General features: G+C 51.6%; 1 protein-coding gene across 2 annotated transcripts in view; it reads right to left on the bottom strand.

The window, feature by feature from the left end:
- PREX1 (phosphatidylinositol-3,4,5-trisphosphate dependent Rac exchange factor 1) overlaps positions 1–11915 on the bottom strand; it is a 204883-nt gene extending 192968 nt beyond the window's left edge. The window contains exon 1 of one of the 2 annotated variants that reach the window (XM_030825397.1): positions 11547–11915. In XM_030825397.1, coding sequence (XP_030681257.1) covers positions 11547–11765 — 219 coding nt within the window. In that variant the 5' untranslated portion in view covers positions 11766–11915. The remainder of the gene's footprint in view (positions 1–11546) is intronic. The other variant, XM_030825398.1, reaches the window with a different exon arrangement.
- Between the last annotated feature and the right edge of the window lie 4022 nt (positions 11916–15937).

Below are 15937 nucleotides of genomic sequence, written 5' to 3'. Positions count from 1 at the left end.
TGGGCAGGGCCAGAGAGGGAGTAAATAAAGTAAAGCACAGTGGTCACGAGTATGGGCTTTGGAGTAGAATAATCCTGAGTTCAAACCCACCACTGACCACTGTTGGTGGGCAGAACCCCGAGATGGCCCCAGGATTACTGCCCCCTGTGTCTGCAACCTGGAGGATCCTTTCCCATTTCATGTAAGTGGGACTGTCACTGTGACTGGTAAATGACAGAGGTGAAGGGATTTTGCAGATATAATTAGGGTCCAAAATCAGCTGACTGAGTGGGCCTGACCTAATCAGGTAAAGCCTTAAAAGACATCTGTGGGGGATAAAGCACAGAGAAGAGTACAAGTACACTTCTAGGACCTCCCTAAAGGAAGAGATTCAAACCAAGTGATTCACCTGCTGGCCGTGATGTGGCTATGTCATGGCAGGACCACACCCCTAAGACTCAAGGGCACCTCTAGGAAGTGAGGGTGATCACCAGCCAATACCCTGCAAAAAATGGCGACCCTGGCTCCACAAAGCACGGAACTAAATTCTGCGAACAACCCCATGCAGATCCCTCCCATGCCCCACCCCCTCCTCGATCCAAGCATCAGATGAGATCACAGCCCGGGTCAACACCCTGATGGCAGCCTCATGAGACCTTGAGTAGAAAACCCAGTTACATTGCGCCCAGACTTCTGGCCCACAGAAACTTCGAGGTAATTAACAGGCATTATTTTAAGCCACTAAATGGGTGGTAACTTGTTTGGCAGCAACAGATAACTAATATGCCATCTCTGTGTGATCCCAGGCAAGTGACCTCACCCTCTCTGGGCCTCAGTTTCCTCATCTGCAAAACTGCAAGGCTGTAAATGAAACAGCCTCACCCAGAAAGTGGTGCACAGTGTGTTCTGTGCCCTTTCAGGTTCATGGAGGGATTTCACAGCAGGAGAACGGGAGGTGCCATCATGTATTTTTGAGACACCAATCTGTTTTTTCAATCTTCAGATGGGTTGCTTGGAGAAGAGTGAACAGCATCTTCTAGCTCCAACTTACAGCTATCCCAGTTACTCCCAACTGCCTTCAGAGTGCACAGACCAATGTCCAGGGCAAGGGACCACTTGGTCAAAATAAAGTCAGTCACTTATTTCAAGTCCCAGGAAGGATCTCAGGCAGTGTGTTCAAGATGAGATGCTGTAACTGTTTCTGTGCAAAAAGTAGAGAAATACTAAGATTCTAAAACAGAATGTTAAAAAATAACCTCGACTAATTACTGGGGTCTGCTCAGGTGCCAGGCAGTGAGCCAAGTGTCTCAAAATATTTTATAGATGAGGAAACCAAGGTTCAGAGAAGGAAAGCTTCTTGCCCAGGGTCACACAGCTGCTAACGCACAGAGATAAGATTCAGACCCAGACAATCTGGCTAGGCCCCTGGCACTTGAGCACAATGCCACACTAAAAAATTCTCCTGTGCCAAATCCCCCAGCTCACACATACCCACATAGTCAAAAGACACCAGACCATCTTAGTCCCCAGAAGTCTGCACAAAAATGCATAGCAGTTACATAATTCAAAACAATCACATCATATAATAAAACACAGGCACATATAGAAGCAATTTTTTCATTCAAAAAATATTTAATGAGCATCTACTATGTGACAGGCATTGTTGTTGGTGCTGGAGATCAGAATCTCCATCCTCTTGGCATGCCTATGACATTCCAGTGAGGGAGGCAGACAATAAGCAATAAATAAGTAAAACGTCCAGTGTGTTAGCTAGTGGGAAAAAAACAATGCAAGAAAAGGAAGAAATGGTGAGGTGGGGATGTGCGGTGTCAGAAAAGACCCAGTCAAGAACATGATTTTGAACAAAGGCCTGAAGGAGGTGGAGGGTTGAGCCACGGGGATACTGGGGGGTGGGGGGAGCGCATTCCAGCAGCACAGGTGCAAGGGCCCTGAGGCAGGTGCATGCTTGGTGCATTTGAGAAAAGGCAAATGCGCTTGGAGGAAGTGGGCGAGGGGGTAAGAGCTACCCAGAAGATTCTGGAATTGGATAGTGGGGATGACTGCACAACTTGGTGAATATACTCAAAACCGCCAAATCGTACACTTTGAAAGGGTGAGGTTTATGATTTGTGAATTCACATCTCAGTCTTTAAAACTTTATGGGGAAAAAGGAGTAATGAAAGAGGAGCTGGCAGAGCCAAGAGGGGCAGGTCTTGTGTGACATTCCAGACCAGACTAAGGACTGCTTTTATGCTGAGTGAGATGTAACTGATTAGGGTCTCACGGGATCCCTCTGACTACGTAAGGAGAACAGAATGTGGGAGGCCAGGGCGAGATCAAAAGAGTCAACTGCAATGGCCCTGGCCATTCCCGGCTGTGTGTCTTCAGGTACGCCACTTCCCCTCTATGCAGCTATTTTCCTCATGCAGGAAGTGGGCCTGAAAAATCCATCCCCCACAGGGCAGAGGTGAGAGCTAATAGATGGTAAAGTGATGTTATGATGCTTATGCATGGAGGGTGGAGTACCGATCCCGCCAAACAGTTTTTAATTATGCAAATGAGTTTCCTGAACAGAAAACAAGGGGCACCTTCCTCTGTCTCAGGAAGCAGAGGTTCATCTCGCATCAACAGCCCTCCCAGCCCAGAGGCAGCTGCCTTCACATCTCATCCACATTCTGGCCACAGACGGGGGCCCAAACTCCTCTCTGGGTGTGGTTGGGTCCACTGGCCTCCTCCAGGAAGCCTGCCCTCATTACTTGGTGACACAGTACCCACAGGAAAGCTGAAACCCAAAGAGAGGACAGAACCAGCTGTAGGTCACAGAGCAGCCTGGGAACAGGCAAGGGATCTGCTGTGGGAGGGGATGGTATACCCATTCCTCTCTGAGACCTTAGTAAGACCATTGTACAGTCTTGGTTTCCACGTCACCAACTGACCCATGCCATATCCAACTGAAAGCACTCTGGTGGCTCCTCACACCACCAGGAATAACACCCAAACTGCTCACCACGCATCTGAGGCCCATGCGACCTGGACCCTGCCAACATGCCAATCTCATCTCCTCTACTCTCCCTTCCAGCCACCCTGGCCTCTTACTGTTCCTCAAACAAGCCTGGCACAGTGCTGCCTCAGGGCCTTTGCATCTGCTGCTCCCGCTGCCTGGAACGCACTTTTCTCCACTCTTTGCACCGGGGCTCCTTCTCTTCCTTCAGGACTTGGTCAAATGTCATCTCCCTAGAAAAGCCTTCCTTGCCCATCCCATCTAAAGTAGATGCAACCATCCCTGTCACAAACATAACCTCATTTTATTTCCCTCTGGCTGAATCCACTCCCCAGCTGTGTGGACTTGAGCAAGTTACTCAACCTCTCCTGGCTTTAGTTTCCCCATCTGCAACATAGGTATAATGATGATATTGACCTCAGGGAGTTGCTGCAAGGGCTCAAGAAGCATGTGGCACAGTACCTGCAACACAGCAAGGCTTCAGTGGGTGTCCTTATTATGACAACTCTGGTCCTTTTCTCAAGGGATTTCTTTTTGCGATGTCTGAAGATTCCCTGAGGGCAGAGATCTTGTCTGTCTTGTTCCAGCCACATGCCAGCACCTAGCACAGTGCCTGGCATACAGTGGGTGCTGAATGGCCATTTATTGAATGAATAAATCGATTAGTGGATGAAAGCATCAACTGCCCACACCCTGACCCTGGCCTTGCTCCTCCTGAGAGACGCACAGAAGCCACCCACCCTCCCAGCAAGGGGGGAAGCACAAGACCCTGGGTCCTGACGGCCGATGGCCACCTGCCTGCACCAGCTTTCAGCGGCCCCAGTCCGGCCAGCCTGAAATAGCCTCGCCTCCCCTGGCCCAGAATCAAGGGATCGTCTGTCAGTTCCACCCGGGGGAAGGAACCAGGCGGGTAAACACAGATTGAGTGTCCGACCACAAGACAAAAGAAGAGCAGACAGATTCCCTTCTGGTCCTCAAGGAGCCAAGAAAATAAAAATAAGCTTAAAAATCCACACAGGGGCTGGGAGGCTGGAGGGCTCTGCTTCTTCCTTGGGACTTCCTCCGGGAGGAGGGGTGAGCCCACACACAGTCACTGTACTCGCTCCCTAGAGTAACCCTAGGAGTGCTGGGGTCCTCCCCATTTTGCAGATGGGGAAACCGGGGCTCAGAGAGTCAAAGCAACATCTCCAAGGCCACACAGGGGAAGAGCTGGGATCTGAACCCAGGCCAGGTGGCTCGAGAGTCTGTGCTCTAAACCATGAACCGCAAGAGAGGGAGCCTCCCAGACACTCTGCTGGGTGAAAAGGGCAAACCGTATTATGCTACTTACATAAACACATCAATCTCACTATTTCTACACAGGCATGCTAATGCCCCCACACAATCTGAGAGCACAGGTGGTAGTCAAAGGAGCTTTTAGCCCAGTGGTTCTCAACTGGGGGCTATTCTTCACACCCAACCACCTCTAGTGGATATCCGGAATATCTGGAGACATCTGTGGTTGTCACAACTGGGGAAGAGGGGTCCTACTGGCATCTGGCAGGTAGAGGCCAGCGATGCTGCTAAACATCTTACAATGCACAGGACAGCCCCCCCACAGCAAAGGATGATCCAGCCCCGTATGTCGATAGTGCTGAAGGCTGACAGACTAGTGGGATTTGCTCCAGACCAACTGCTAGGGCCAGAAATGACCCCTGTGAAACCTCTTCAAGAGGGACTTTTGGCCGGGCACCGTGGCTCACGCCTATAATCCCAGCACTTTGGGAGGCCAAGGCGGGCAGAACACTTGGGGTCAGGAGTTCAATACCAGCCTGGTCAACATGGTGAAACCCTGTCTCTACTAAAAAATACAAAAATTAGCCGGGCGTGTTGGCACGTGCCTGTAGTCCCAGCTACTAGGGAGGATGAGGCAAGAGAATCGCTTGAACCCGGGAGGCAGAGGTTGAAGTGAGCCAAGATCACGCCACTGCACTCCAGACTGGGCGACAGTATAAGACTCCATCTTAAAAAAAAAAAAAAAAAGAGGGATTGTTGATCCTGGCTAAAACACAAATCCCCAGAAAAGGATGTGGGCCACCAAACTCTTTTCCCAGGTATCTGGGGAGGGAACTCTAACAAACTGAGTGGCTACTGCCCTTAACTGATGCTCACCTCCCCTCTGGGGCCGCAACTCATGTCACCTGCAAAACAAGGAGATTCAGACCGAATGACCCACCTGGCTTCTGTTCAAGATCTCCGAAACACAGGGCAGGAATCAGCTCTGACCTGGCCCCATGTCTGGGGAATGATGCTGTGGGACACAGCACACCGGTTTGAGGGGCAGCCCACCCTATCACCCACCTCCCTCCAGTATTCTAGCCAGCATGCCTGCGTCTGTTGGAAAAAAAGGAAAGAAGCCTCAAAAATCTGACAGGTCAGGTTCTCCTGCAGCCAAGCATGATCTGCTTCAAACACTTAACTCTTGCAAAACCTTTAAGGGGGAGTGGCTGTGAAGCAAATAGGATGTGGGTTTCTTTATCAAAGGGAGTGGCCCCAAGCCCAACAGGTCTTCAGCTCTCTGGCCTGATAAAGGAGTATCTTTCTCTCCAAGAAAGGGGTGCCCTGAAGTCTCGAAAGCCAGAGACACCAACCCCATTCACGTCTTCTTAAAGTGACAGTTAAATTGCTACCAGGGCAAACACCAGAATAAAAGTAGGTAGGCTTCCAGAAGGCTTGCCTGAAGAATGAGTTGTAGAATCCCCATGGGGTTGTCCTTCTTATAAGGACAAGGACCTGTTGATGATTTCATTCTCATGGCCCAGAACACTGCCCAGGATATACAGCAGATGCTCCATAAATACCTGCACGCAGAGAAAAGCAGTCTCATACTTCATGGTTTTACCTGTACAGAGCTCTCTGTCTGCCATACATTAAAAAAATGTAACACATCTAAATCCTGCTGACACTCAGGTTTTTATCATCAAAAGATTTTCACTGACTTCCTGATGATGATGAGCCCAACACAAGATGGCCTGCTCCAGGCTCTCCGGCATCTGAAAACTGAAATAAGGTGGACTTTGTGACTTAATTCTTGCCCACCTGGGCAGCCCGGAGGTCTCACAGGGGCAGTAATTTTGCTCATGAACACAGCCTCATGTTGGCGCAATTCAGGATAGTGGTGAAGAATGTGGGCCATGCAGCCTCATTACCTGGGTCCAAATGCCAGTTCTGTCAGGCTGTGTGACCTTGGGAAACTGACTTGGCCTCTCTGTGTCTTTGTTTCATTTGTAAAATAGGAAGCATAAGAATACCTGCAACTTTTGAGTTAATGCTTAAGGAACTTATAAACAGGGCTTGCAAGTATATAAATATTAGCAAATTGTTACCACTATTACTATTGCATTAATCTAATAACCATGTTGAAAATACAATTCTTCCTGTCGGCTTCTTAAAAAATATATTCACATACATATGCATAATTTTATATGCAAAGCGTATTATAAACAGGATTTTACTTCCTTATCTTCCTGGTTGCCTTTCTGCATAAGATACACATCCTTCCATCCTTTTTTCCAACCTACTGTCACCTTATACATATAACACACATGTGTATATTATGGTTATTATTTATTTTCCAAAAGAACTGTGTTACATATACCTCTCAGCATCCTACTTTTCATATGAGGACCACGTGAAAATCCCCCCAAGTCACTGGGGAGGTCCCTCTGCCTCAGTGACTGTGGAATCAAAGACCTGCCCTCACCCCAACCACCCGTGGCATTTCTCCCTAGTGTTAGACTAGGAGTAGAGAATCTTTTAAAACAGAAAAAAAATAGTGACAACAAAAAACCACAGTTTCTTGTTTGGCAAGCGGAGCTGCAATGAGAAGAAAAACTTTGGTCTCCTCCCTCCAAAAAGCAGAACCACAGAAAGCATTCTGGGAGCTTTCTGCCCACAATCCCTGTTCCTCAGAGACCCCCATCCCGGTCAGTTCCGGGCAGACCCTCTGTGTCTCTATAGCTCTCTGTCCTCAGCCACGGGGAGACCTTCGAGGAGCTGCTGACCGACTCCCACCCACAGCCCTCTCTGCCCATCCACCCAGGCCTTCTCTTCTCTTTCGACCACTGCCCAGCTGACACACCCATCATGGGAGTTACTGGCACCTGCCCCTGAGGTGCCTCCCCTTGGCAGGTGGGCCCGAGGCCTACTCAGCCTCCTCTAGGGGAGTGGGGGGCCTTTGAGCTCCAAAGAGCTGCATATCCCCCAAAATACCCACACAGCATTCCAAACACCCAGTGTGCCTGGCACTGTTATAACAGCTTTGACCTCAGGCTCATCCAAGCTTCACCACATCCCTGTGACGCAGGTGCTACACTGTGCCCGTTGGACAGATGGGGAAACTGAGGCACAGAGCAAGTCGGTGATCAGCCCAAGGTCACCTACAGTCCAAGTGGAGGAAGCCTGGATTTGAACACCAGCAGCATGACTCCAGAGCCTCATTCAACCCTCATGCCATGAACAGACCCGGAGCCCAGAGCAAGAACTCCGCAGCCTGCCATTTCTATCCGTCCACAGTTCTGCCCATTCTGTGGAGAAAAGAATGGGAGTCACAGAAGGGAAGTAACAGGAGGAAGCGCAGGCAGAGGTGAAACACCACACAGACCCAGGTTCAAATCCCAGTTCTGCCACCTTAATAAATCATGTGCCAAGCCCTTCTTGGATCAGCCAAAGGCAGTCTATGAAGTGGCTGGGGACATGAGTTCTGGGGTCAGGCAGCCTAGGATCAAATCCTGGCAATGCTGTCCACCTGACCCAGGGCAGCTCACTTAGATTCACTTTGCCTCAGTTTCCTCACCTCTCAATGGGGATAAAAACAGCATCCCCTTCATAGAGAAAATTAAATGAGTTGACACATGCAAAGTGCTTAGAATGGCAAGTGATGAATCAAAGTCAGTTCCTGCACAGCAATGACTGTCATTGTTTTCATCATGACTAACATTGCCCAAAGCACATGGGGAGCACCCCACATATAGCCAGGGCCTCGAAATGATTCGAGCCAAGATTCTGAGTCAAAATCCCGGGCACTGTTTCCCCCAAGACTGATCCAGCATCTCTATGAAAGGGCTGTCTTTGCCTTTTCATGATTCTTTAATAAACACCCGCAAAACACCAAACTCAGAGGACTCCCTGGAGATGAGGGAGGGAGTGCCAACCAGTTCCTGAAGGAGATGGGGAAAGATGGGGAGATTCTCGAGGAACCACAAAGCCCTCAGCCTGGAACCAAACAAAATCACTGGTTCCTGTGGCCAGAGTTTAGGGTGTTAAAAGGAAACTCACTCAGAGCCCCCATCCTCCTCTCAGTGCTGACTTAACTCAGACCTCACTTCCTCCAGGAAGCCCTCTCTGATCACCCCTGCTCTCTGGATGCTGAAGTCCCATAACCCTAATTATCTGTATTATTTAATTTTCCTATAAGAACAATAATAACCAATATTTATATACCTTACTGCCAGACACTCTTCTAAGTGCTTTACATCAATTTCTATAATTCACTTATCTTCTTTAAAAACCTATAAAATAGGACCTATTACCATCCCTCTTTTTACAAATAAGGCTCAAACAGGTTAAGGTGTTTGCCCAAGGTCACAAGTCCAAGGACTTAACCTCAAGCAGTCTGGCTCCAGAGCCTTGCACTTGGATTGTTTTTTTTTAAACACCCATTTGGCCATCCTCCACTATACTGTCCTCTCCTTGAGGACAGAAGCCACACATGACCCCTATCACGGGGGTTACTTTCCACGGTTTCCATGGGCTGATGGGACCTTCACACAAGGGACACATGGAGACCAGGGTGGTCCTTTAAGGCCTGCCTCTAACCACATGGAAATAAAAGCAGGGAGGGATTACTGTGCATTCTTCCAAGCCAGGAGACAGCGGAGAAAATCCCTTAGCAAATATAAAGGCTGAGAAGAGAGAGTGGGAAGACAGAAGAGAATCACAACCTGAGGCTGCCAGCCTTGCAGCCATGGAAAGCCTTGGTAATTAGCAGTTCCTAAAGCTCTAAGCCCCAGGTTAGTTTTGGAAACGAAAATGCCTTGGGATGTTTAGGGGCCATTCCTGACAGGCCAAGATGAGAGAGGACTCCTGTGGCTCACAACGTATGGCTGGTCAGGTTACACAATCCGTCTGTTTCTGGCACCAGCTTGGGGACACACAAAAGGCCCAGGCAGAAAGGAAGCCCAGATTCCCCACTCCTTGTTTCACAGGTGGGGAAACTGAGGTCAGGACATGTAGCATGATTGGTCCAAGACACATGTCCAAGTCAGAACCAATTCATCTCAGAACTGACACATCAGATACAAAAAGAAAAATGTGATGAAGTCAGCAAATGTAAAGTGTCAAGGAGATAATGTGAAAGTAGAGAAATCTTTTTTTTCCTGTTTCTTGAATAATAAGAATGGTTGGCTCCAATCAATTTCCATTATTCCAGCTTCCTCCGACCCTACACACGTGGACGATTTAAAACCACAGTTAACTCAAACACAATCTAGATCTGTTCTAAAATGAAACACACCATCTAGGGCAGGGGCGTGGGAGGGAGAGGTATATTTTCTTTCCCATTAATATAAAAATTGGTTTGTATTTCCTGTTTCTCTTCCAAGCAGAGGAGCAGGGAGTGGCTCAGAAGGAGAAGTCAGGAGTTCCCTAGAATTTGACATTGCTCAGAGACACCAGGGTTGTCTACATGCTTAATTCAGAAACTGCCAGCTTCTAACTGAACAAATTCTTCCCCCACCCCCCACCCCCGAAACTGTGAGAGAAGATGGGATGGGAAAGAAAGCCAATCGTGCCTTATTCTTACAGGCCTTTCTAGAAGGGTCCTTTGGCCAAATGCTTTTCAATGCTTCTGCACAACCCCCTCTCCCACACCCCCCTGCCCCCAGTACATCTCCTTTCACAGACAGAAGGGCTCTAGTCTAGGGCTGTCTCCTCCCTGAGTTGGAACTCTGATCTCACACAGCCTCAGCTGCACCCCTAAGCCATGGGGAGCCCCAGAGGATCCCAGAGTCTCCCTCCTTCTCTCAAAGACTGGGAGCTACAGAGCCTGGCTCTAGGGTCTTTGAAAGAGCCACCCCCACACCAGCCCTTCCTGAACCAGGATTAAAAGACTTCCTAGAGCAGAGAAGGGGAGTAAATGAGGCCCCAGCAGGAGGCATGGAGATTAAAGCCTTTAGAGTCTCCTAACTTCCATCCAAGGCTCTGCCCCGTCCCACCCCCTCCACCCCCTGGCCACTTTTCTCACTTCCTAGGAGAGTAGGGAAGTGGCCCCTTCCTCCCTCTCACAGAAAAAAAGCAAAAGAAAAATGCAGCATAGAATAGGGGTTTAGAACACCAGCTGGGATCGTCCCGGTTCAAAGCCCAGTACCCCTACTTAATCAGCTGTGCGATCCCAGGCAAGCTACCCGGCCTCTCCGGAGCTAAACTTTCCCAATCTTAAAAACGGAGGAGGCAGGGCCCAGTAGCTCACGCCTGTAATGCCTGCACTTTGGAGGCCGAGGTCGGCGGATCACTTGAGGCCAGGAGTCCAAGACCAGCATGGCCAACATGGTGAAATCCCCTCTCTGCTAAAAATACAAAAATTAGCTGGCTGTGGTGGCTGGCGCGTGCCTGTAATCCCAGCTACTCGGGAGGCTGGGGCACGAGAATTGCTTGAACCCGGGAGGCGGAGGTTGCAGTGAACCGAGATTGCGCCACTGTACTCTGGCCTGGGTGATTGAGGAAGACTCCGTCTCAAAAAAATTTTTTTTAATTAAAAATGGGGAAAATACTCATCCCTACTTCATAGGCCGCCTGTGAAGGTTAAACCTGCTAATTAATGACACATGTAAGGTGTCTGGCACATAGTAAGTGCTCGGTGGTTATTTTACAAAGTCTGAGGCTGTCGTTTTGCACTTGGAGATGAGGAGTTGGGGGGGGTGGATGCAGTTAGGGAGCCTGGACTGCCTGCCGAGTCTTGAGTTCAAAACCCACTCTCCCCGAACTCCAGCAAAAACCTGTGCATGGAGGATTCTACCCTGGGGTTCTGTCAATCCCCGCCCCTCCTCCGAGCTTCAGGTTTTATCCTACTCCATCAACGCGCAGAGACGCTGGGCTCTGGGGCTCCTACAGTCTGTCCTAGATGAGTGGTGCACCGAGCGCGAAGTTATTCCTGGGAAAAAGACGCAAGAGCGGCAGCTCCCGGCGCCGGGGTCCCCAAGCCCCTGCATCGCGGATGTAACTAATTTTAAAACTATTTGAAAGGCGGGGAGGGGGAAGAAAAGACAAAAGGGCAGCGCGCGCCGCGGGGAAGTGGAGTGCGGGAGAGCCCCGGTCAGAGCAGGACCATGCGCCGGCCAGGGAGGGAAGGGACGGGATAGCTCTGGAGGAGCTCGGATCCCCCCCCCCCCCGCCGCTTTCCGCGAGCCCCGCGGGGCGCCCCCGAGGCAACTCTCTCCACCCACGGGGACCACGGCCACAGGTTGTGGGGACAGCAGCGGGGCGAGCGGCTGGAGGGAAAGCTGTCCCCGCGCTCCCGGGCGACACTCACCGACTGCAAGAAGCGCAAGGTACCCACGTAGTCCCTCTCGGTGCCCAAGATCTCGTTGAGGACGCAGAGGCGGAGGCGCAGCTGGCGCTCGGACTCCCGGGCGGCAGCGCACGGGCCGGGGCCAGAGGTGGGCGCCGCGGCACCAAGGGTCCGGGGGTCCGGGTGGGCGCAGTCCCCGGCCCCGTCGCCACCGGGCTCGCTGCCGCTGGGCGCCTCCATTCTAGCGCGGCCGCGCGGCGCCGGCTCCTTCCCCCGCGCGGAGGTCGCGCCGAGCGGCAGCTCAGGCTTCCAGGCGCCCCATCCCGGACGGGGCGCGCCGGCGGGCCAGGCTCAGCGGCGGGCCGGGCTCCCGGCGCGGCGGACGGGACTGGGGGCCGGGCGGCTGGGCCGGGGGCGGAGGCAGCGCGCTGGGGCAGGGCGAGGGGCGGGAGGGGGAGGCCCTTGGGGCTCCCAGACGGCGGGCCCCCCGCCCCCGCGCCAGGGACCGTCTGCCAAGTGCCACGCCGCGCTCGGCCGCAGAGGCGCTCTGCGCGTGCACGGGGCCCCTGGGGACGCGGCGCGGCGCTCGGCGCCTCCGTCGGAAGCTCGGGGGTCGGGCGGGAGCCTCCGGAAGGGCCACGCGGAGCCGGGAGTCCAAGGCCGCGCGCATGCCTAACCGAGCGTACCAACTCCGCGCCCGGACGCGTGGCGCCCCCCAGCCCGCTGCCACCGCGGGCTACGCCACTCCCACCCGGCACACGCGACACCCGCCGCGCGCAGGCTCCCGCTTGCAGGTCCGGCCGCCGCTCGGGCCAAGTAAACACCGGGCTGGGAAAGCTCGCGGCGGAGCCGCTCGGGGGCAAGCCAGCCCCGCCACGCGCGCCCCCGCGGCCCCGGGAAGCCAGGGGCGGCCGCTGCTTTGGCAGTGACGGCCCCTCCCTGGGCAGTGACGGCCCCTCCCGGGAACGCCGGGCCCTCGCGGTGCCTCGGCGCTGCCACGACCTTGGGAAGGAATATGCGTGGCGCGCGCTCGCTCTCACTTTTCTCTTTCCCGTTCCCTTTCCCATCTCTCTCTTTCCTTCCTTCCTTTTCTTTCTGAACTTCTTTGCCCCCTGACCCTGCCCTTTCCGCCTTTCCCAGAAGAAATTATTACCCGCTCTTGAGTTACTGATCAAGTGGCAAGTACTCTGCCTGCTCCCCCTTCCATCCACCCACCCCCTGGGATAAGGCCTTGGGAAACCCAGCTTCTTGTCAGGTTGCTGTGGGCGATGTTGATCATCACCCGCCTTATCGGAAGGTATGGAGAGGGGAGGAAGCTCTGGGGCCTAGAGTCAGCTGCTCAGGTTCAAATCCTAGCTCCCCACTTGCTGGCCGGGTGGCCTTGGGCTGGTTTCCTTGCCTTAAGATCCTCAGTGTTTTCATCAGTATAAGGGGAGCGATCATGGTACCTAGCTCCAAGGTCCTGCCCGGGGTTCCATGGGAAGTACTTAGCACGGCGCCCAACACCTGGAAAGTTCTCTGTAAATGTTTATTCTTACTATTATTGCATGTGTGAACGGCACAGGCCTGGCCCCACTCTCGAATGGCCCATACAATCCCTAGTCACCCGTGTTTCCAGACCAGAGATTGTATCGTCTCTGCAGGGGATAAAGTGATTCACATAGTATCTGCCTCTAGACTTTAGTCATTTTATGGACAGAAACATTGCTTATTTATCCCTGTTCCAAAAGCCTAGGATTCTTCTCCCATTGGCCTCTCAATACTGTAAGTGCCTAAGGACACAGGGAGAGAATGGGGTGGCTTCTGCCCTCTCTGACTTCTTTCTCTGGGATCATGGGCAAGGTAGCATTTGATCTGGGCCTTGGGCTGAGTGAAATTCCCCTGGGCAGGGAGTAAAGGACATGAGGTAGGTGAGCCTGTCACGCTTGGGTAGTGGAGTCAATTGTGTCCAAAGGTAGCTGGTTTTTTATTTATATTTTTATTCCTAATAAAGGCCTCTGGAGTAGCTCTGCTTTGTGACTTTAAACTGCTCAGGGTACCTCTCTGAGCCTCCGTTTCCTCATCTTTAAATTAATTCTGTCTACCACGAGGGGAGAACATAGTAGGAACATAATGGACCATGGAATGAAGCGGACTTGCATTTGTATCCCAGTCCAAATCCAACTGGCAGGGTAACCTTGGCCAAGACACGTTATTTCTCTGGGCCTCAGTCGTCTAATCTGTAAAAGGGGAGTCTTTGTGAGAGCAAATTCTATGCAATACAGACTTTCTCAACCTTGGGACTATTGACATTTGGAGTCACATAACTCTTTGTTGGGGGAGGGGTGTGTCCTGTGCATTTCAGGACATTGAGCCACATCCCCTACCCACTAGATGCCAGTAGCACTCCCTCCCCAATCTGAGAATCAAAACTGTCTCCAGGCTGGGCACAGTGGCTCCGGCCTCTAATCCCAGCATTTTAGGAGGTCCAAGTGGGAGGATTGTTTGATCCCAGAAGTTCGAGACCAGCCTGGGAAACATAGCGAGACCCTGTCTCTACAAAAAAATTTTAAAAATTAGCTGGGCATGGTGGCACACACCTGTAGTACCAGCTACTGGGCTGAGGTGGGAAGCTTGCTTGAGCCCAGGAGGTCGGGGCTGCAAGTAAGCTGTGATCGCACCACTGCACTCCAACCTGGACAACAGAGTAAGCCTTGCCTCAAAAATAAACAGAAAAAGTGTCTCCAGACATTGCCAGATATCCCTGGGGACAGAATTGCCCCCTGTTGAGAACCACTGATGTAAAGTACCTGACACACATAGCTGGCACAGAGTAGATGCTCAACAAATGTTAGTTCCCTTCTCAGCCCATGACCAAGGAAGGTTAGCCTCAAGTTTCCACACAAATCCCACATTTCACCCAAGAATTGGCCCACACTGCCAAAAAACATTTCCACGTTGTGGATGGGTCCCATCTCCGGCCCACCCCAATGTTTTATACATCGTTACTTCCTCAGATTCTGCTGGGATCTTTTTCCCCTTCCATCCCCATCCCCAGTGGTAATGATGACACTAAAAGATAATACAGCGTTTAGTAACGTACTTAAGCTCTCCGTGCCTTGCTTTCCTCATCTGTGAACTAAGAATAATACCAGTACCTACATCATAAAGTCGTTGCAAGGTTCCTGAGTGCATACATGGAGAGTGCTTAGAGCACACAGTAAGTGCTCAATAAGTGAGGTCTTTTACAATGCGTGGTTGAGTGCTGAATCTAATAGGATGCATTTGGCTGCAAGGAGAAGAAAACTGGGCTATTGATGGCTTAAAGCATAAGGACATTATTTATTTAGCAAGAGATCCAGAGGCAGTTGGTTCCTGAGGCTGGTGTAGGACTTCATGATGTCATCAAGGATCATGGCACCTTTGACCCTCCTATCCTCAGCATGGTGGCTTTTTCTCCCAAGCTTTAGGGCCTCAGAGGCACAAAATGGCTGCTGAAACAGCAACATTGCCTCCTCACACACCTCCAATGAAGGAAAGAAAAGTACGAAGAAGACTCTATCTCCTCTGTGCTTCTCTCTTTGGGGGAATAAACTTAAGCTCCCAGCAGGTCAGCACTAGAATCCATGGTCACCCTTGAAAAGTCCCTGACCAAGGGCATAGATTGCCACCATCAACTTAGAAAAGACCTGCTTCGTCCCCTGGCACAAGGCTGCCCAGACAACTTGGGGATCTGTTGTCAAGAGAGAAGAGGAGCTAGCATGGGTGGGCATCTAAAAGTGTCGGCCACAAGCATCTACTACACACTGGGCATTGGGCGGGGTCCTGAGGCTGCAGCACTGAACACCCTAACAGTTGAGGCCCTTGTGGTGCCGGCTTTATTCCAGCAAGGGGGACAGGCAAGGATGAAGACAAGTTCCTGCTCTCATTCATTCAACTAGTATATACTGAGGGCCTCCTATGCTCCAGGCAGGGATACAGCAGTGAACAGAACAGATAAGGTCCCTGGCCTCCTGGTGTGTCCAGTCAAGAGCAGGGAGAGAAGGACAATAAATAGACAAGGTCCTTTCAGCTTCTCTAAGGCCTGCAAGGGATGGGCCTGGGGAAGCACCATTGGTTGGTGGCTCCTCCAGGACTCTGCTTCAGGTCACTACCCCGGTGTCATGATTCAGCCAGGGGCCTCAGCCTTGGCGGGATCAGTGGGGACTCCCTCTCTTCAAAACCTGGCTGCCTCCCAGCTAATCCTGGCACAGACAACTCCCTAAACCAAACATGACTAAGCAGTCAGGCTGGAGTAGATCTCTTCCTATCCCCATTTCAACTTTGACCTCTGTTCCCTTCTTCCCCATCACCCATCCGGAATATCTAGTGGGGAGCCCATCTGTCTCATGTATATGTCAGGGCAGGGCCTGAAACAGCCAGCAGCTGGGTAA

The sequence above is a fragment of the Nomascus leucogenys genome, chromosome 13 (genome assembly GCF_006542625.1).
Source record: "Nomascus leucogenys isolate Asia chromosome 13, Asia_NLE_v1, whole genome shotgun sequence".
Classification (NCBI taxonomy): domain Eukaryota; kingdom Metazoa; phylum Chordata; class Mammalia; order Primates; family Hylobatidae; genus Nomascus; species Nomascus leucogenys.
This window is presented reverse-complemented; position numbering and strand designations above follow the sequence as displayed.